This window comes from Cygnus olor, chromosome 3 (genome assembly GCF_009769625.2).
Source record: "Cygnus olor isolate bCygOlo1 chromosome 3, bCygOlo1.pri.v2, whole genome shotgun sequence".
In the NCBI taxonomy this organism is placed as follows: domain Eukaryota; kingdom Metazoa; phylum Chordata; class Aves; order Anseriformes; family Anatidae; genus Cygnus; species Cygnus olor.
Genome location: NC_049171.1, coordinates 87,003,434 through 87,017,484, shown reverse-complemented (window position 1 = coordinate 87,017,484; position 14,051 = coordinate 87,003,434). Strand labels below are relative to the sequence as shown.

At 40.1% G+C, this 14,051-nt stretch overlaps 1 protein-coding gene across 3 annotated transcripts in view; it reads left to right on the top strand.

Moving 5' to 3' along the window:
* Positions 1-5,029: 5,029 nt before the first annotated feature.
* EIF2AK2 (eukaryotic translation initiation factor 2 alpha kinase 2) overlaps positions 5,030-14,051 on the top strand; it is a 24,371-nt gene continuing 15,349 nt past the window's right edge. The window contains exons 1-4 of one of the 3 annotated variants that reach the window (XM_040551549.1): positions 5,030-5,155; positions 6,435-6,566; positions 9,347-9,461; positions 10,557-10,744. In XM_040551549.1, the coding sequence (XP_040407483.1) occupies positions 5,136-5,155; positions 6,435-6,566; positions 9,347-9,461; positions 10,557-10,744 (455 nt within the window). In that variant the 5' untranslated portion in view covers positions 5,030-5,135. Of the gene's footprint in view, positions 5,156-5,484; positions 5,790-6,434; positions 6,567-9,346; positions 9,462-9,948; positions 9,988-10,556; positions 10,745-14,051 lie in introns of those variants that run through there. The other 2 variants (XM_040551550.1, XM_040551551.1) reach the window with 2 other exon arrangements.

Here is a 14,051-nt window from a genome sequence, read left to right as displayed (position 1 = left end):
TGAAATTCCAAAGCTCAATATTTTCTAGAACAAATGAATCCCAAAAGGCACGAAAGAACAAATTTTACAGTTGCATGCACTGACCGCCGTTTCGGAACAGGTCCTTTACCACAGGGTGAAGTTTAACAGTAGGCTTGATCAGTCAGGTAATACTCTATTGTTCTTTGATAAATGTCTTGATAAACAGAGTTTATCTTTTCAGCCAGCAAGTTTTTCTGCTAATACTGCTGATACCAATTAGACGTTAACAATTCACAAAGCTGGAGGAAACTTCGTATCTTACCAGAGAAACTGGAAGTTCACTCCAAGTCACTTGAAATTTGGAAAACTGCACCTTAGTCAGCAACCTGCTTGTCAAGAGAAAGATGCTGGGTCACACAACACGAGGCCAAAAACCAAAACAAACGAACAAAAATCCCAGACCGACCAAACAAAAGAGCATGCCAAAGAGCTTGGCAATTAGAACTATAGAAAGCAATATTTAAAGAGATGGATTCTGAAAAGAAATAGACATCGCTGAGGATCCTGTAGTTAAAGAAATAGAAGGAATTTTAATAAAATTTAAGAGGCAAAACCTAGAGAATGATTGTTGTCATATAATGGGTTTCTTACCCAAGGTGAGTGTTTAGAGATGACATGTTTAAAGTCTTGGATGTTCAGGAAGTCCGAAGAGGTGGCATATCATGCTTTGTAGGGGATATGAGCATGTTGACAGGCTAGTCAGAGAGGGAGAAGGGCTACTAAAAAATATTTGTGTGTATTTGGGAAAATATTGGTGTGTGCATTACTGCACCTCGCTGTCCACAAGTTGAATGATGGTGTGCAATTCATTTTAATTTACCCTGAATGCTGTGGATAGGAGAGTGTAAATGTACTAATCAACACAGAAAAAGCAGTAACTGAATTCATGCTTGTAGTTAAGTAGTATCTGCAAGAGGGAGTATGTGATGCTTCTGGGAATAGAATATTAGTTCGTGCAAGTTTCACCTAATGTGTAGTTAATCTGGCAGTGACTTTAGCCACTGTATTCATAGACAATGTAGAAGAGGATGGGAATCAAGTCACAGAGTTCAAGGACTGGCTAAATCAGAGTTGTTCCAAACTTCATGGGATACCAAAAGCCTGCCTATAGTTTTACTAACTCAAAATACAGTTGTTGTTACTGTCAACACAAAACAAAAAAAAGACTAGGTTGTTCTGAAACAATACTAGAAACACAAAAAATCAGACCTTTTTTCATTATGCAGAGGAGTGAGACTAAGAATTCTAAGTCAGATCAAAAGGAGTATTTAATCTGAGTTAAATCAATAGGTTATTCATCACTGCAGCAACGCACAAAACAAAAGTAGAATTACAAATGCAACACAGCACCATTGCAGTCATAAATGAAGAGGCACCTAGCTGTAACATCTCTTTTAGGAACTTGAAATATTGAGGCAGCTTCTCTTTAAGCAATTTTTTTCCTCATCAGAGACAGCCTGAACAGCTGCAGAGCCCCAGGCTACATTGATTTACTTTCCTCCCCAAGATGTTTTAGAGTTTCTGATTTTTAACTGTTGTCATGAAAAAGCCCCTTCTATAAAAAATGACATAAACCTCTAGCAACATTTTTTTTTTTACTATAATTAAATGATATCTTAGAAACCAAGCAGTATTCAGTAAACTCGCTTTACCCAATAAAATTCTACCTCTTACTTGTGAAGTCTTTGCTTTCCAGGAATCTGAAATCAGGTAGATTTGTATATTGTTGAGTTTAGCTGGGTAGACACCGTCAGTGAAATGACTGCCAAGTTTTAAACACTGTGCTTTAATTTTCCACCTGACTTAGTATAATCTCCTCCTGAATTTGCTTTTGTTTTAGAGGTACAAGAAGGTACCTTGAAGAAATCTATCTAAGGAAAAGCTGATTCAAATATTAAAGTTTGTCTTTTCTAGATGCTCTATTGGATTAAGCTGAAACGGTAAATTTAAGTACAAAATAGACACAGAAAAGATAATTACATACTGGATTCAGCTCTTGAATTTGGCAAAAATAAATATTTTATATTGTCTTGAAATTAAAGGTTGAAAGGTCAGCCAGAGATTTGTAATCATATAAGGCAATTAATTTATATTCTTTAGTCTTTTGATTTTTAAAACAGATTCAGAAGCTGAATGATACTTGCAAATTAAAAAATGGCTAAGTGGCATATCATTGTGTGAGTACGTGCAATAACGTATCAGTTGAGGGGTAGCTAAACAGGATTCAAACCAGAAAACTTTTCTAACCAAGCATAACATGAAGACAAGATGCGTTTGATTCTTTAATTAAGTAGAGACCATAACAATAGTCACATTTCAAGATATATAGTAAGTGATTTTGAATATTTGACAAGAGGCTACATACTTATCAAAACAGTGTCAAATCATCTCACTTTATATTACATATAACATTATAATGTTAGTTATGAAGGGAATTATATTAGCTATGGGAGCTGACATATATTTTGATGGGACTCTTAAACTCAGTAAGTCCTTACTCTGGAAATGTTATTGGAATTCGCTATTATCTGTCATTAGTTATTAATTTTTGGAAGAACACAGAAAAGAGAACGGTGAAGTGCCTCTGATGCTGTGCTATAGCATCAGAGTATATACCACAGAAATTCCGTTCTGGAAGAGAACTGTTCTCCTCAGCGTATGTTTTAGTGTATTATTTAGTATTTATTGAATACAGATTCATTTTTGACTCCAGAAATTTGACTTTGTTTGTTTGTTTTTAATTTTCAAAGAGCGGAAGAGGTTTTGCATAACATAGCAGCCCTTTTAATTCCACCCTTGTTGAAAAAAATGTACTGTTTTTCGTCATTATTGTGTTCCGGTTGTGAAACTAATCTTGTGAAATTAGCTTTATGATATTGGCCACCATAGCTGTATTTACGCTAACAAACTAAGCAACACCATACAACTTTCCCAGGCCCTAGATTGTGATTGTCTCTATGGTTGGCGTTAATGCTATAATGGCTCCTGGCGTGGTTTTTATTTCCCAAATAATTTCCAAATTGGGCTGAGGCCATTTACTAGAGGGAGTTCATACACAGCCTAATTTGAGGACAAAGAGAATACAATTAAATGGCATGTGGCCAGGACAGCCATTTTCAAGGCCTGTAAGTGGTTCCAGGCACTGGCATAGCATAGCCAGTGGGATGGTTTACATGCTTGGAAGTAGAATATGCATGTGTTGGCAGGATGAGAGTCTTAACATTTAAGAACAGCAAAGGGTTGTGATTCTCAGTAAGTGTTATATTTGAATAAGAGACTGTAAAAGATGAAACATATTCACTTTGTGTATTCCCATTTGAGGTATGGAAAAAGGTTCCAAATGGCATTTAAAACATTCACCTTACTATGGCAGAATTTAATGTTTTTCTTTAATTCTATCCATTAGATAACTTGTAAAAAAAAAAAAAGTACTACTTTCATTTGATAAACAAAACAGTGTTAGGCATGCTGATTTCACTTACCTCTTACTAAATTAGTTTTACAGAGTTTACAAAGAAGAGTGATGAAAAACAAGCTGAATTTCTGGGAGTCTTTCTGTTTAAGAAGATGTACTGTGTTTCAGAGAGTCCTCTGTTCCAGTCAGTGAGCTGTGGATCCCGGGAAATGTGTACCTTCTCAGAAAAGATAAAGGTAATCTTTGTGCTTTCAAAATGGTTTAACAGTTGGTCAAAGAGGTTGTATGCTCAAGTCTTCATTGGAAACTAATATGCCTTAAAAGATTCAATAAGATATATTTCTGTACTAGAAGTTTCCAGATATAGAATTGAAGCACTTAAACCATGGATGATATATATTTTTTCCTGTCAATTCACTGTGTGTGGAAAACTCGTGATCAAAGTAGAACTGCCTGAAAATGGTGCTGGAATTGTACAATGTCCTTGCATGCTTACTTGCAGAACTCACAGGCGGGTTGTTTAACTTCAGACAGCTGTTTGCCTTGCTGTATTTGTATGAACACTATTTGTATGAACACTGCTGTATTTTGTATGAACACTGTGATTAGCAAATGAGGCAATAAGACCACTCATTAGAGCTTTTTCTATCAGAAATATCTATTTCAGCATGCATTATCTGTGTGCAATCCTATACTTTCAGACACACCTTATTAGTTCCTCATAGGCTGGTTTGGGTTGGAAGGGACCTTAAAGATAACCTGGTTCCACCCCCCTGCCATGGGCAGGGACACCTCCCACCAGACCAGGTTGCCCAAAGCCCCATCCAGCCTGGACTTGAGCACTTCCAGGGATGGGGCATCCACAGCTTCTCTGGGCAACCTGTGCCAGTGCCTTACCACCCTCATAGTGAATGATTTCTTCCTAATATGTAATCTAAATCTCCCCTCTTTCAGCTTAGAACTGTTGCTGCTTATGACTAATATCATCAATTGTTTGTCCTTTTATGTGCAAGATGATTTTACTTTGAAATTTAATGTTTTGAATTCTCTGATGTTTTTCTCTGCATCCCCACTGCTAGCTGAATGTGTTCACTTTTAGTCATGTCTGTGCTCTGGAAGAGAAGGGTATGCTTCCAAGATGCAGGTGGATGCCCAAGCCATTTCCTCGTTCTGAGGATAAGACCTGAAACTTCTTTCTCCACTCCACAAGTGTCTGGTTTCTACTGGGAGGAGACCTTGCAGGAGGTGGGATATAGATATAGATCTAGAATCTGATCTTGCAGATTTCTTTCTTTTCCCTTCTTTACTTTTCAGAAATACATTATTATTATTATTATTATTATTTTAATTGTAGTGACAGACTTACTGTGAAGTGCCTTAGTGTTCTTTGATGTCCATAGCATATTTTAGGTTTAAAGAAGAGTTTAACTATGAGGCATGAGAAATAGCTCTTACATTGAAGAAAGTTATTTGTTGATTGAAAGCAAAACAGGACTGTGAGGTCAGAGCAGGCTGAGTGGACTGACATAACATTCAGCACTGTTAGATACAATCCATGCTGGAAGGAAAAATACTTAAGTGACTTTTTTTTTTTTTTTTTTAATCTTTTCTAAGTTCAGTATGTGCAGTTTGGCATCGTCTCTAGAAGGTGGAAGACCACCTTTGTTAAATCAACACTTGTCAACACAGGAGGAATGTGATGAAACAACATGTAAAAAGGTATGCTGATTTTTTTTTCTTTCTTAATTAGCGGTAAAGCTTCATTTGGAATGATTTGTACTTACTGGTCAACTCATTAAAAAACTCCCTTGGGTGCAGAAGGGTAGGGGAGGGTAATAAAGGTGGTTAAGGATGGAGGAAAAATTTACACAGAGAGCTTGCAGTAAAATGGGATGCAATAAAATAATATGACACAGTCAAATAACATCTAACCAAAAGGATAGCAACGGAGCTGAGAATTTGAAATGTATAAAACGGAATACACTTTGTTACAGGGCCTAAGTACAGTTTGCAATTCATTTCTTTGGCAAGTTGCTCAAGACCACCGCAGCACTGAAGGAGAGGGGGGTGCTGCTATGAACACCAAGAATGGTAGGAGCTGTTACCGGCATGGGCGTGCTTGGCAGGGGATACGAACGTGTCACCGGGCTAGTCAGAGAAGGAGAAGGGCTACCAAAACCCATTTGTATTTGGGAAAAGCTCGGTGGGCGTGTCGCTGCGCTTTCGCTTTCGCTTCCAGCCGGGGGCCGGCGATGCTGGAGGAAAAGAAACTGGGCGGTGCAAAGCGCGCCGGGCCGGGCTAAGCGGGCCGCACTCCGGGCTGCGCAGCGGAGCCGAGCGGGTCGAAGCCCAGGTAATGGCGGCCGGGCCCGGGGGGCTGCGGCCTGCAGGGGCCCGGCCCGAGGGGGTCGTGCTCAGCGCCGCGGGGCCCGGGTTGTGTGGTGTTTTTATATATTTATTTATTTATTTTTAATCCCCGTCTAAATGATGTGCTTCTTGACTTATTCTTTACTGTCCTTCTGTAATTTTTTTTTTCTCTGCTCGTTTTTCTCTCACTGCCTATTTTAGCTATTGTCATTGCCATGGATTTATCTGTTGTATGTATCACCGAGCTTGACAGTCTTCACGTTTTGAAAGCAGATGTTAAAATGTCTCTCAGTTCCACTCTGAAGGAATCGGTTTTAGTTCTGTCCGGAGAAATGGTTACTGATTTTTCTCAGAATTCAGTGAATGATTCAACCTTTTCTTGCCAAGAAATCTGTTAAGAAATCTTTCATAATCATTGTATTCACTGCTCTGCTTTCTAAACCTGTTATTCCAGTAAGTCTTCAAAACAGTAGCAAGTCAACCACTTGAATTAGAACCTAGAAATTGTTTTCTATGAACTTTATCCTATTGGCAACATTTTATATTCTATATCACAGTAGTTGTCTGACAGAATTGAGGTTATCGCTGTACTAACGCGTGGAGGCTTAGACATGTCCTTCAATATTTACAGGGCCTTCGTACTCAGATACTGTGTCAAGATGGAACGAGAGTGTATGGGCAAGATCAACAGTTACTGTCAAAAGAATAAATTACAGCTTGATTATGTCACTGTGGACAGGACAGGCCCATCTCATGATCCTGAGTAAGTTCACTATGCATGTCAATAACCATCAGGATACTTGACATAAATTGGGCAAAGACTGTAGTCATAGAAGTTGATTGATTGAAAGTGTATGTGTGGTAGAGAGCTGTTTGAAAACACAGATGGGTGGGTGGGTACAGAGGATGTCATGTGATGCACAGGGTTTAAAGAGAAAGCTTTTTTCAGAGTTAATGGCTGTTCATTGAGAGCAATAGCAATGCACGTTACTGGTAACTGCATCGTATTTATGCTATGCATTTGTCACAGAATAATACTTCAGAAGGTGGGTGGATTGCAGCAAGTAGTTTATGGCATGCAAATTTAAGTGCTTTATTTTTTTATTTAGTTTTACAAAGTACAGAAATTATTTGTGATTTACATTGTTAATTTCTAAACAGAAAGTTTGTGTGTATATTAATTGTTTGGGTACCAAGGTTCTTTCCCTTAAACAGTTTTGCTTTTATTTTTAGACAGTTACAAGTGATCAAATGTGTGTTGTTTTTTTAACACAAATATGGTGTTTTGCTGTTTTTTCTCGTACCAGAGATCATAGATACCCACCATCTGTGATGTTTCCTTCTGTTTCTTTGCTAGTTTGCGTGAAGACAAGTATCGTGTTAATAATCATAGAATCATAGAATGGTTTGGGTTGGAAGCGACTTTAAAGATCATCTAATTCCAATGCCCCTGCCATGGGCAGGAATACCCTCCACTAGACCAGGTTGCTCAAACCAGTATGTTTCTTTAAGTTACTGTCTCCATGTTGTCAGAAAGCACTCTCTGTGCTGATTTCTTTTTAGACCTGACCATAATCCCAGAGTAAATTATTAAGTATTATCTGGGTCTCCAATTTTGATCAATTATTCTTTTTTTTTTTTTTTCATGCAGCTCATGAAAGTAACCCTTATCACAGTGCTCACACAGCTACATGTTCATACTTCAAAAGGGATGGCATGGGACTAATAGAATTTGCATACATTTCAAATTTACTCATTTATTCAATTTTTTGCACTTTTCCATTTTTCTGTTATGTTCAAAAAATATAATTCAGCCAACTGTCTTGTATCTGTAGGTGGCGTGTGCTGTGATAGTGTTATCTAGGAAAATCCTGGATGACTTGAGCTGTTCTGAGGAGCAAAGTACACAGTGTTGGGCCACAATCATGAGTGCTGTATACCCCCTTGGGTGCTCTTGTGGTGCTCTTTCAGAAATAATTTCTTTTATGCTTTTTTTTTTTTCTTTTTTGTATGCTGTTTTCTATATGTAAAGCATGCAGCAAACTGGTGTGCCTTGTCCTACTCTTTACCTCCTGAAAATCTCTAGTTAAGGCTTGTGTATGCAATGATTGCAGGCAATGTTTTGCATCACGGTCTGTTTTCCACCTAAACATTTCATGTATTCATTTATTTCTGGATGAGATACAATCTGGCTGAAAACAACCATTCGCTATTAACTCACTGTGTTGTGGTGGTCTGACCCCAGCTGGCAGCTAAGCCCCCAGCCAGCCGCTCACTCACTCATCCTGCTGTATAACAGAGGGAATCAGAAGGACAAAAGTGAGAAAAACTTGAGATATAGAAAATTTAGTGAGGGAAAGCTGTGTGTGCAAGCAAAGCAAAATTCTGTCACTGTTTCCCATCAGGAGGCAGATGTTTAGCCATTTCCAGGAAAGCAGGGCTTCATCATGCTTAATGGTTACTTGAGAGGACAGATGTCATAATCCCAAATGCCCTGCTTCCTCCTACTTTCCCCCAGCTTTTATTGCTGAACCACATGGGATGGGATGGGATATTCCTTCGGTTAGTAGGGGTCAGCTGTCCTGGCTGTGTCCCCTCCCAACTTCTTGTGCACCCCAGCCTCCTCTCTGGTAGGGCAGCGTGAGAAACAGAAAAGGCTTTGCCTTTTTTGCAAGCACTGCTCAGCAATAGCCAAAACGCTATCGACGCTGTTTCCATCACAAATCCAGAACACAGCACCGTGCAAGCTTCTGTGGAAAAAAAAATTTGATTCCAGCCCAGCCTGATTGAGTACAGTCACTCTTGAGCTGACTTTTCCTGGTCTGACTCACTGCGTTGCTGCTTCAGCAGCAGTGCATAAATAGTTGTGTGCCAGAGGTGGAGAGCATCAGTGGCTGAGTGTTAGAAGGGCAGGACGGTTTGGTCTTTCGGAGGAAATAGCAGCAGGGAGTTATGCTGGAGTTGAAGTGACTGCATAATCCCATGTTGCATCTCTGATGTGCCTCTGTTCTTTTTTTGAGACCCAAAGTGGCCAAAAGGGCCACTTTAAACCTGGGTGTCGTGAAGCACCAAATGCATTTTTTGTACTAAGCAGTGTAGGTAGCACTATATCAAAGGTGAATGTAGTATCATTTCTGGATGCATGAAATCAAGATTAGCTGATCTTTTCCCTTCATATGGTTTTGCAGCTCTGAGATATGTTCTGGTGGTAGGGCTTCACAACCTTGCCTTGTAACAATGCTGACCTTATGCATTCTTTAGTAATTTTGCTTATAAAAGGAGTTAAACATTTAGAAACACTGTTAGAGCAAATAAAGAATATGCAGTTGTGATTAGGGAGGTAAAATTTTTTACAAGTATTTATACTACAGATTTATGGTAACCTGGAGTAAGATGTAATAAAAACATGTGAATGCTCAAATACCTCCAGAGGTAGTTTATAGTGCTTTGTACATAATAAAAATAAAGTTGAATCTGAAAAGGTGTTTAAGTATTTATGAGACAAAATTTAACAATGTTACAGAAAAGTTTCTGTTGTTGCAGGTTCAAGGTTGTGGTTAAAATAAACAATGTAGAATATGGCAAGGGCACTGCTAAATCTAAGAAGGAAGCAAGAGCAGTAGCAGCAAAAAACACGTGGGAAATGATTGAACAAGAGGTGAGTAAACTGTATGATGTATGTATTTCTTTTGCTAGTAAAGGTTAAAGATGATTCTCTAAAAGTAGCAAATAAAATAGCAATGTTTAATTTGGAAGAGATTCTAATTACTTAGTTACATTGTCTTTGTCCTGTTTTATTCAGTGTTTTTCTACTTTTTACCACTGAACTATTTGCCTTATTATTCTACTACTGGGTATTATCAAGAGTATTTTCTCCTGTTGTGTTATAGAAGGATGAGGAAATTTATTTGCCTCTGTTAAGCTGCGTTGGCATGTCCAGAGTGGACAGTGTTCCTTTTTCATCGTGATGGCTGTTGAGCCTTCAGAATGTCTTCAGAACATTTGCAGGCTATTATTCAGTGTGTCTGTTGCCACTTTACTCATAAAATATCTTACTTCCATTTGGTCTGTTTAGTCTTTGTTTCTGGGTCATTATATTCTTTATGGTATAGTTGATTCTAAACTGCCTCGATTTTTTTTTTTAGGTTTGAATTTTGTTCCTTGTTTCTGCCAGGTGTTTTTTGGTAACCATTCTCTAATTTACTTTTTGACTCTGAATGCTTCTTAGCACCTTTTGAGTGAAATCTTCCCTTACCTGTTTGCATTATTTTACCATGTCACCGTCTTTATTTTAACACAAATGCTAATATATTACAAACGCTGCCTAATCAGGAGACACCTCAAACAAGTCCTACTTTCCCCTCTTGTACATGCACAGGAGCATTTACAGCCCTTGCTAATGGCAGCATCAGCAGCTTTCTGCTGCCGTCCATTTACTTGGCTCTGAGGTGGTGAGAAAATTCAGAAAACAGTACTTTTTTATGAAACATTTCACTGTTCATTCACTGCCTTTTGTTAAAGGAGGTGGGAGACGTGGTGATAGGTTGTTAAACACGCAGGTGCAATACTTTGAAAACTGGGTTTATGTTTGTTTGGAAATCCAGAATGTAATAATTGGTGGCTGTTCTCTGAATTTTTTATAAATATTTTGAAATGCTAACAAACCTTGCAGCTATATTAGTTTTCATGCACTGTTTATCTTATGCTAATTTAATTAAGCTTAAGTTTTTAAGTTACCTTTTCTGTTTTACAGCAAAATAGTCTTTCAAATATGCAAGCTCCAGAACAAATGATGTCTCCAGTGACCTCACCATGTGGACTAGCTGTGGATGTGCGACTTTCAGTTGACTATGTCAGCCGATTAAATGAGTATTCACAAAAGACATTGCAAGTAATTAATTACAATAACACAAACCGTGTAGGAGATGCCCATGAGCCCACGTAAGATATACTTAGTGTTCTTATTTGCTTTTGGTACTTTGCATTTGTTAACACTACCATTAGTTAAAAACTAGGATCTGTGCGGGTTACCATTTGGAACACTGAGGTTACCCCAAGGGATGGTACGTCACCGTCTGAGGGTGGCAAGGCTAATGGGAACATCTATGCCACTCTGGGGAGTGCTGTGGGTTCAGGAGCACATCTGAAATGCTTGTATACCAGTGCATGCAGCAGGAGGAACAAATGGGATGAACTGGGAGCTTTGGTCCCTTCCCAGAGCTATGAAATCACTGGGATTAGTGAGACTTGGTGGGATGAGTCCTATGACTGGAGTGCTGGGATGGAGGGCTATGGGCTCGTCAGGAGGGACAGGCAAGACAGGTGAGGTGGAGGTGTTGTGCTGTACGTAAAAGAGAGATCAGACTGTACAGCCTTTGCTGTTAGGGACATCATGGCAGAGAGCCTCTGGGTGAGGATTAAGGGGATAGATAGCAAAGCGGATGATGTCCTGGGTGTCTGCTATCAACTGCCCGCCCAGGACGATGGCACTGATGAACTTTTCTTTAGGCAATTAGGAGAAATCTTGGGACCAGTTGCCCTCATCCTTCTGGGAGATTTCAACTTCCTAGTCATAAACCAAGAATATCATACTGCTGTGACAAGTCTAGGAAATTCCTAAAGCACGTTGCAGATAACAAGTACTGAGGGAGCCCTCCTGGATGTGTTGTTTGAGAATAGGGAAGGCCTTGTGGGAGAGGTGATGGTAGGTGGCTGTCTTGGCAGCAATGATCATGAATTGGTTGAGTTCAAAATGTTTGGTGTAAGGAGAAAAAAGGTCAGTAGAATTGCCCCCCTGGACTTTGAGAGACCAAACTTTAAGCTTCTTGGGGAGGGGAGCTAGTTAGCAATGTCCCCTGGGAATCTGCCCTAGAGGGCTTAGGGGTCCATGTGAGCTGGTCGTTTTTCAGGAACCACCTTTTAAAAGCCCAGGAGCAGGCAATCCCATTGTGTTGCAAGTCAAGCAAGCAGGGCAGAAGACCAGCGTGGCTGAACAGAGAAATCCTCCCGGAACTAGGGCAAGAAACAGAAAAATATGATATCTGGAAGCAAGGTCTGGGTTCACAGGGAGAGTATAGAGCTGCAGTTTGCATCTGCAGAGAGAAAACAAGAAAAGCCAAAGCTCAACTTGAGTTGACACTGGCCACTGTGGCATCAGATAACAAAAAAGCTTTTTTCAAATGTGTCAACAGCAAGAGGAGGTCAAAGGAAAACATTGTACCGAGAGTTGATGCAGGTGATCACCGAACAAGTAAAGCTGAGGAAAAGGCAGATGTATTTAATGATTTAATGCCTTTTTCCACCTCGGTATTGCACAGTAACAACAGATCTTGGGCTGCCCAGACATCAGAGTTGGAGGACCATGACTGAGGAGTAGTGATGTTCCATCTGTGGTCACTGAAATTGTAAGAGAACAGTTGTATGAGCTCAACATTCATAAGTCCATGAAGCCAGATGGGATTCAGCCCAGAGTACTGAAGGAATTAGCAGATGTCGTAGCTGGACCCTTCTCAACAATTTACCGAAGTTCATGGGAGTCCAGGCAGGTCCCTGCTGCGTGGAAGCTAGCCAACGTTACACCCATCTACAGAAAGGGCATGAGAGAAGACCCAGGAAGCTGCAGACCTGTTAGTCTAACATCAGTCCATGGAAAAGTTACAGGGAAGATTATCCTGGGGGATACTGAAAGGCATTTAAAGACCAAAGCTATTATCTCACCTAGTCAATATGGGTTCATCAAGGGAAAGTCTTACCTTAGTAATTTGATCTCCTTCTGTGATAAGATCACCCTCTTGGTGGATGAAGGGAAGACAGTGGACATAATCTGTCTGGATTTCAGTGAGGCCTTTGATGCTGTCCCTCACAGCATCCTTTGGCCTAATTGTCCAACCGTGAGATGACCAGGTTCACTCTACCCTGGGTGATGAGCTGGTTCGGTGGTAGAGCTCAAAGGGTTGTAGCGAATGGGGCAGCGTCTGGCTTGCAGCCAGTCACCAGCAGTGTTCCCCAGGGCTCAGTCCTAGGTCCAGTTGTGTTCAACATTTCCATATCCTGGATGCAGGAGTGGAGCGCATCCTCAGCCAGTTTGCAGATGGTACTAAGCTGGGAGGCGCTGCTGACTCCCTGGAGGGACGAGAGGCCTTGCAAAGGGATCTAGACAGGTTGGAGCACTGGGCGATTAGCAAGGCATGAAGTTCAGCAAAGGAAAATGCTGGACACTGGTACAGACTGGGAGACAAGTGGCCAGAGAGCAGCTCAGCAGAAAGGGATGTGGAGTTGCTGGTTGCAACAGGCTCAGTGTGAGCCAGCAGCGTGCCCTGGCAGCCAAGAGGGCAAACCCCATTTTGGGATACATTAGACACAGTGTAGCCAGCCAGTGAAGAGGGGGTTTTAGGAAACATTTCTTTACCACGAAGATGGTTGAACACTGCAACAGGCTTCCTTGTGATGTGGTTGATGCGCCATGCCTGTCTGTGTTCAACAGGCATTTGGATAATGCCCTCAATAACGTGCTTTAACTTTTGGTTAGCCCTGAAGTGGTCAGGCAGTTGGATGTGATGATCTTTGAAGGTCCCTTCCAACTGAACTGTTCTGGTCTGTTCAGAATAGAACAGTGTTATATGAATCTTTAGAAATAGAGTAAAAATTTGGAGGTAATCTAGAGAGAATCTAGTGGAGGGCCATTAAGGTGGTTAGGGGGTTGCAAAATAAGACGTAAGAGGAGAGGCTAACAGGACGCAGTCTGTTCAGCTGGGAGAAGACATGGCATGATGATAAAAGTCAGTGTTGGTAAACTGTCACTTATTTTGGTTGCTCTGGCATCTTTGTGGACTTCTCAGCATGTATTTCAAAGACCCCTAGGAACCAAGTGCCAAGGAGAGCCTGCCTGTGTCTCCTTCTGTATGCATAGCAGTCAGTGAATTGTACAAATATTCCAGTTAATGACAGCTGAAGGCTGATAAAGAATACGTGCGTGTTTTAACTGTCTGGACAGTATGCTGGAAAACTCTGTTCCCCTGCAAAATCAGTCCTTATGAAACTTAAAATTCAGATAATTTGAGATCATCTGTACCTATGATACGATGTTTTGAGGAGTTCAACCTTAAAAAAAAGTGTTAAACACTCACTTCGAAATATATATATATTATCTGAAGACACATAAAATTAGTTATCTACCATTATTAATTATATTAAACTTATTGAAAATACTATCCTGAAGATGTATATTTCAGCTTTTCTTTCTATAATG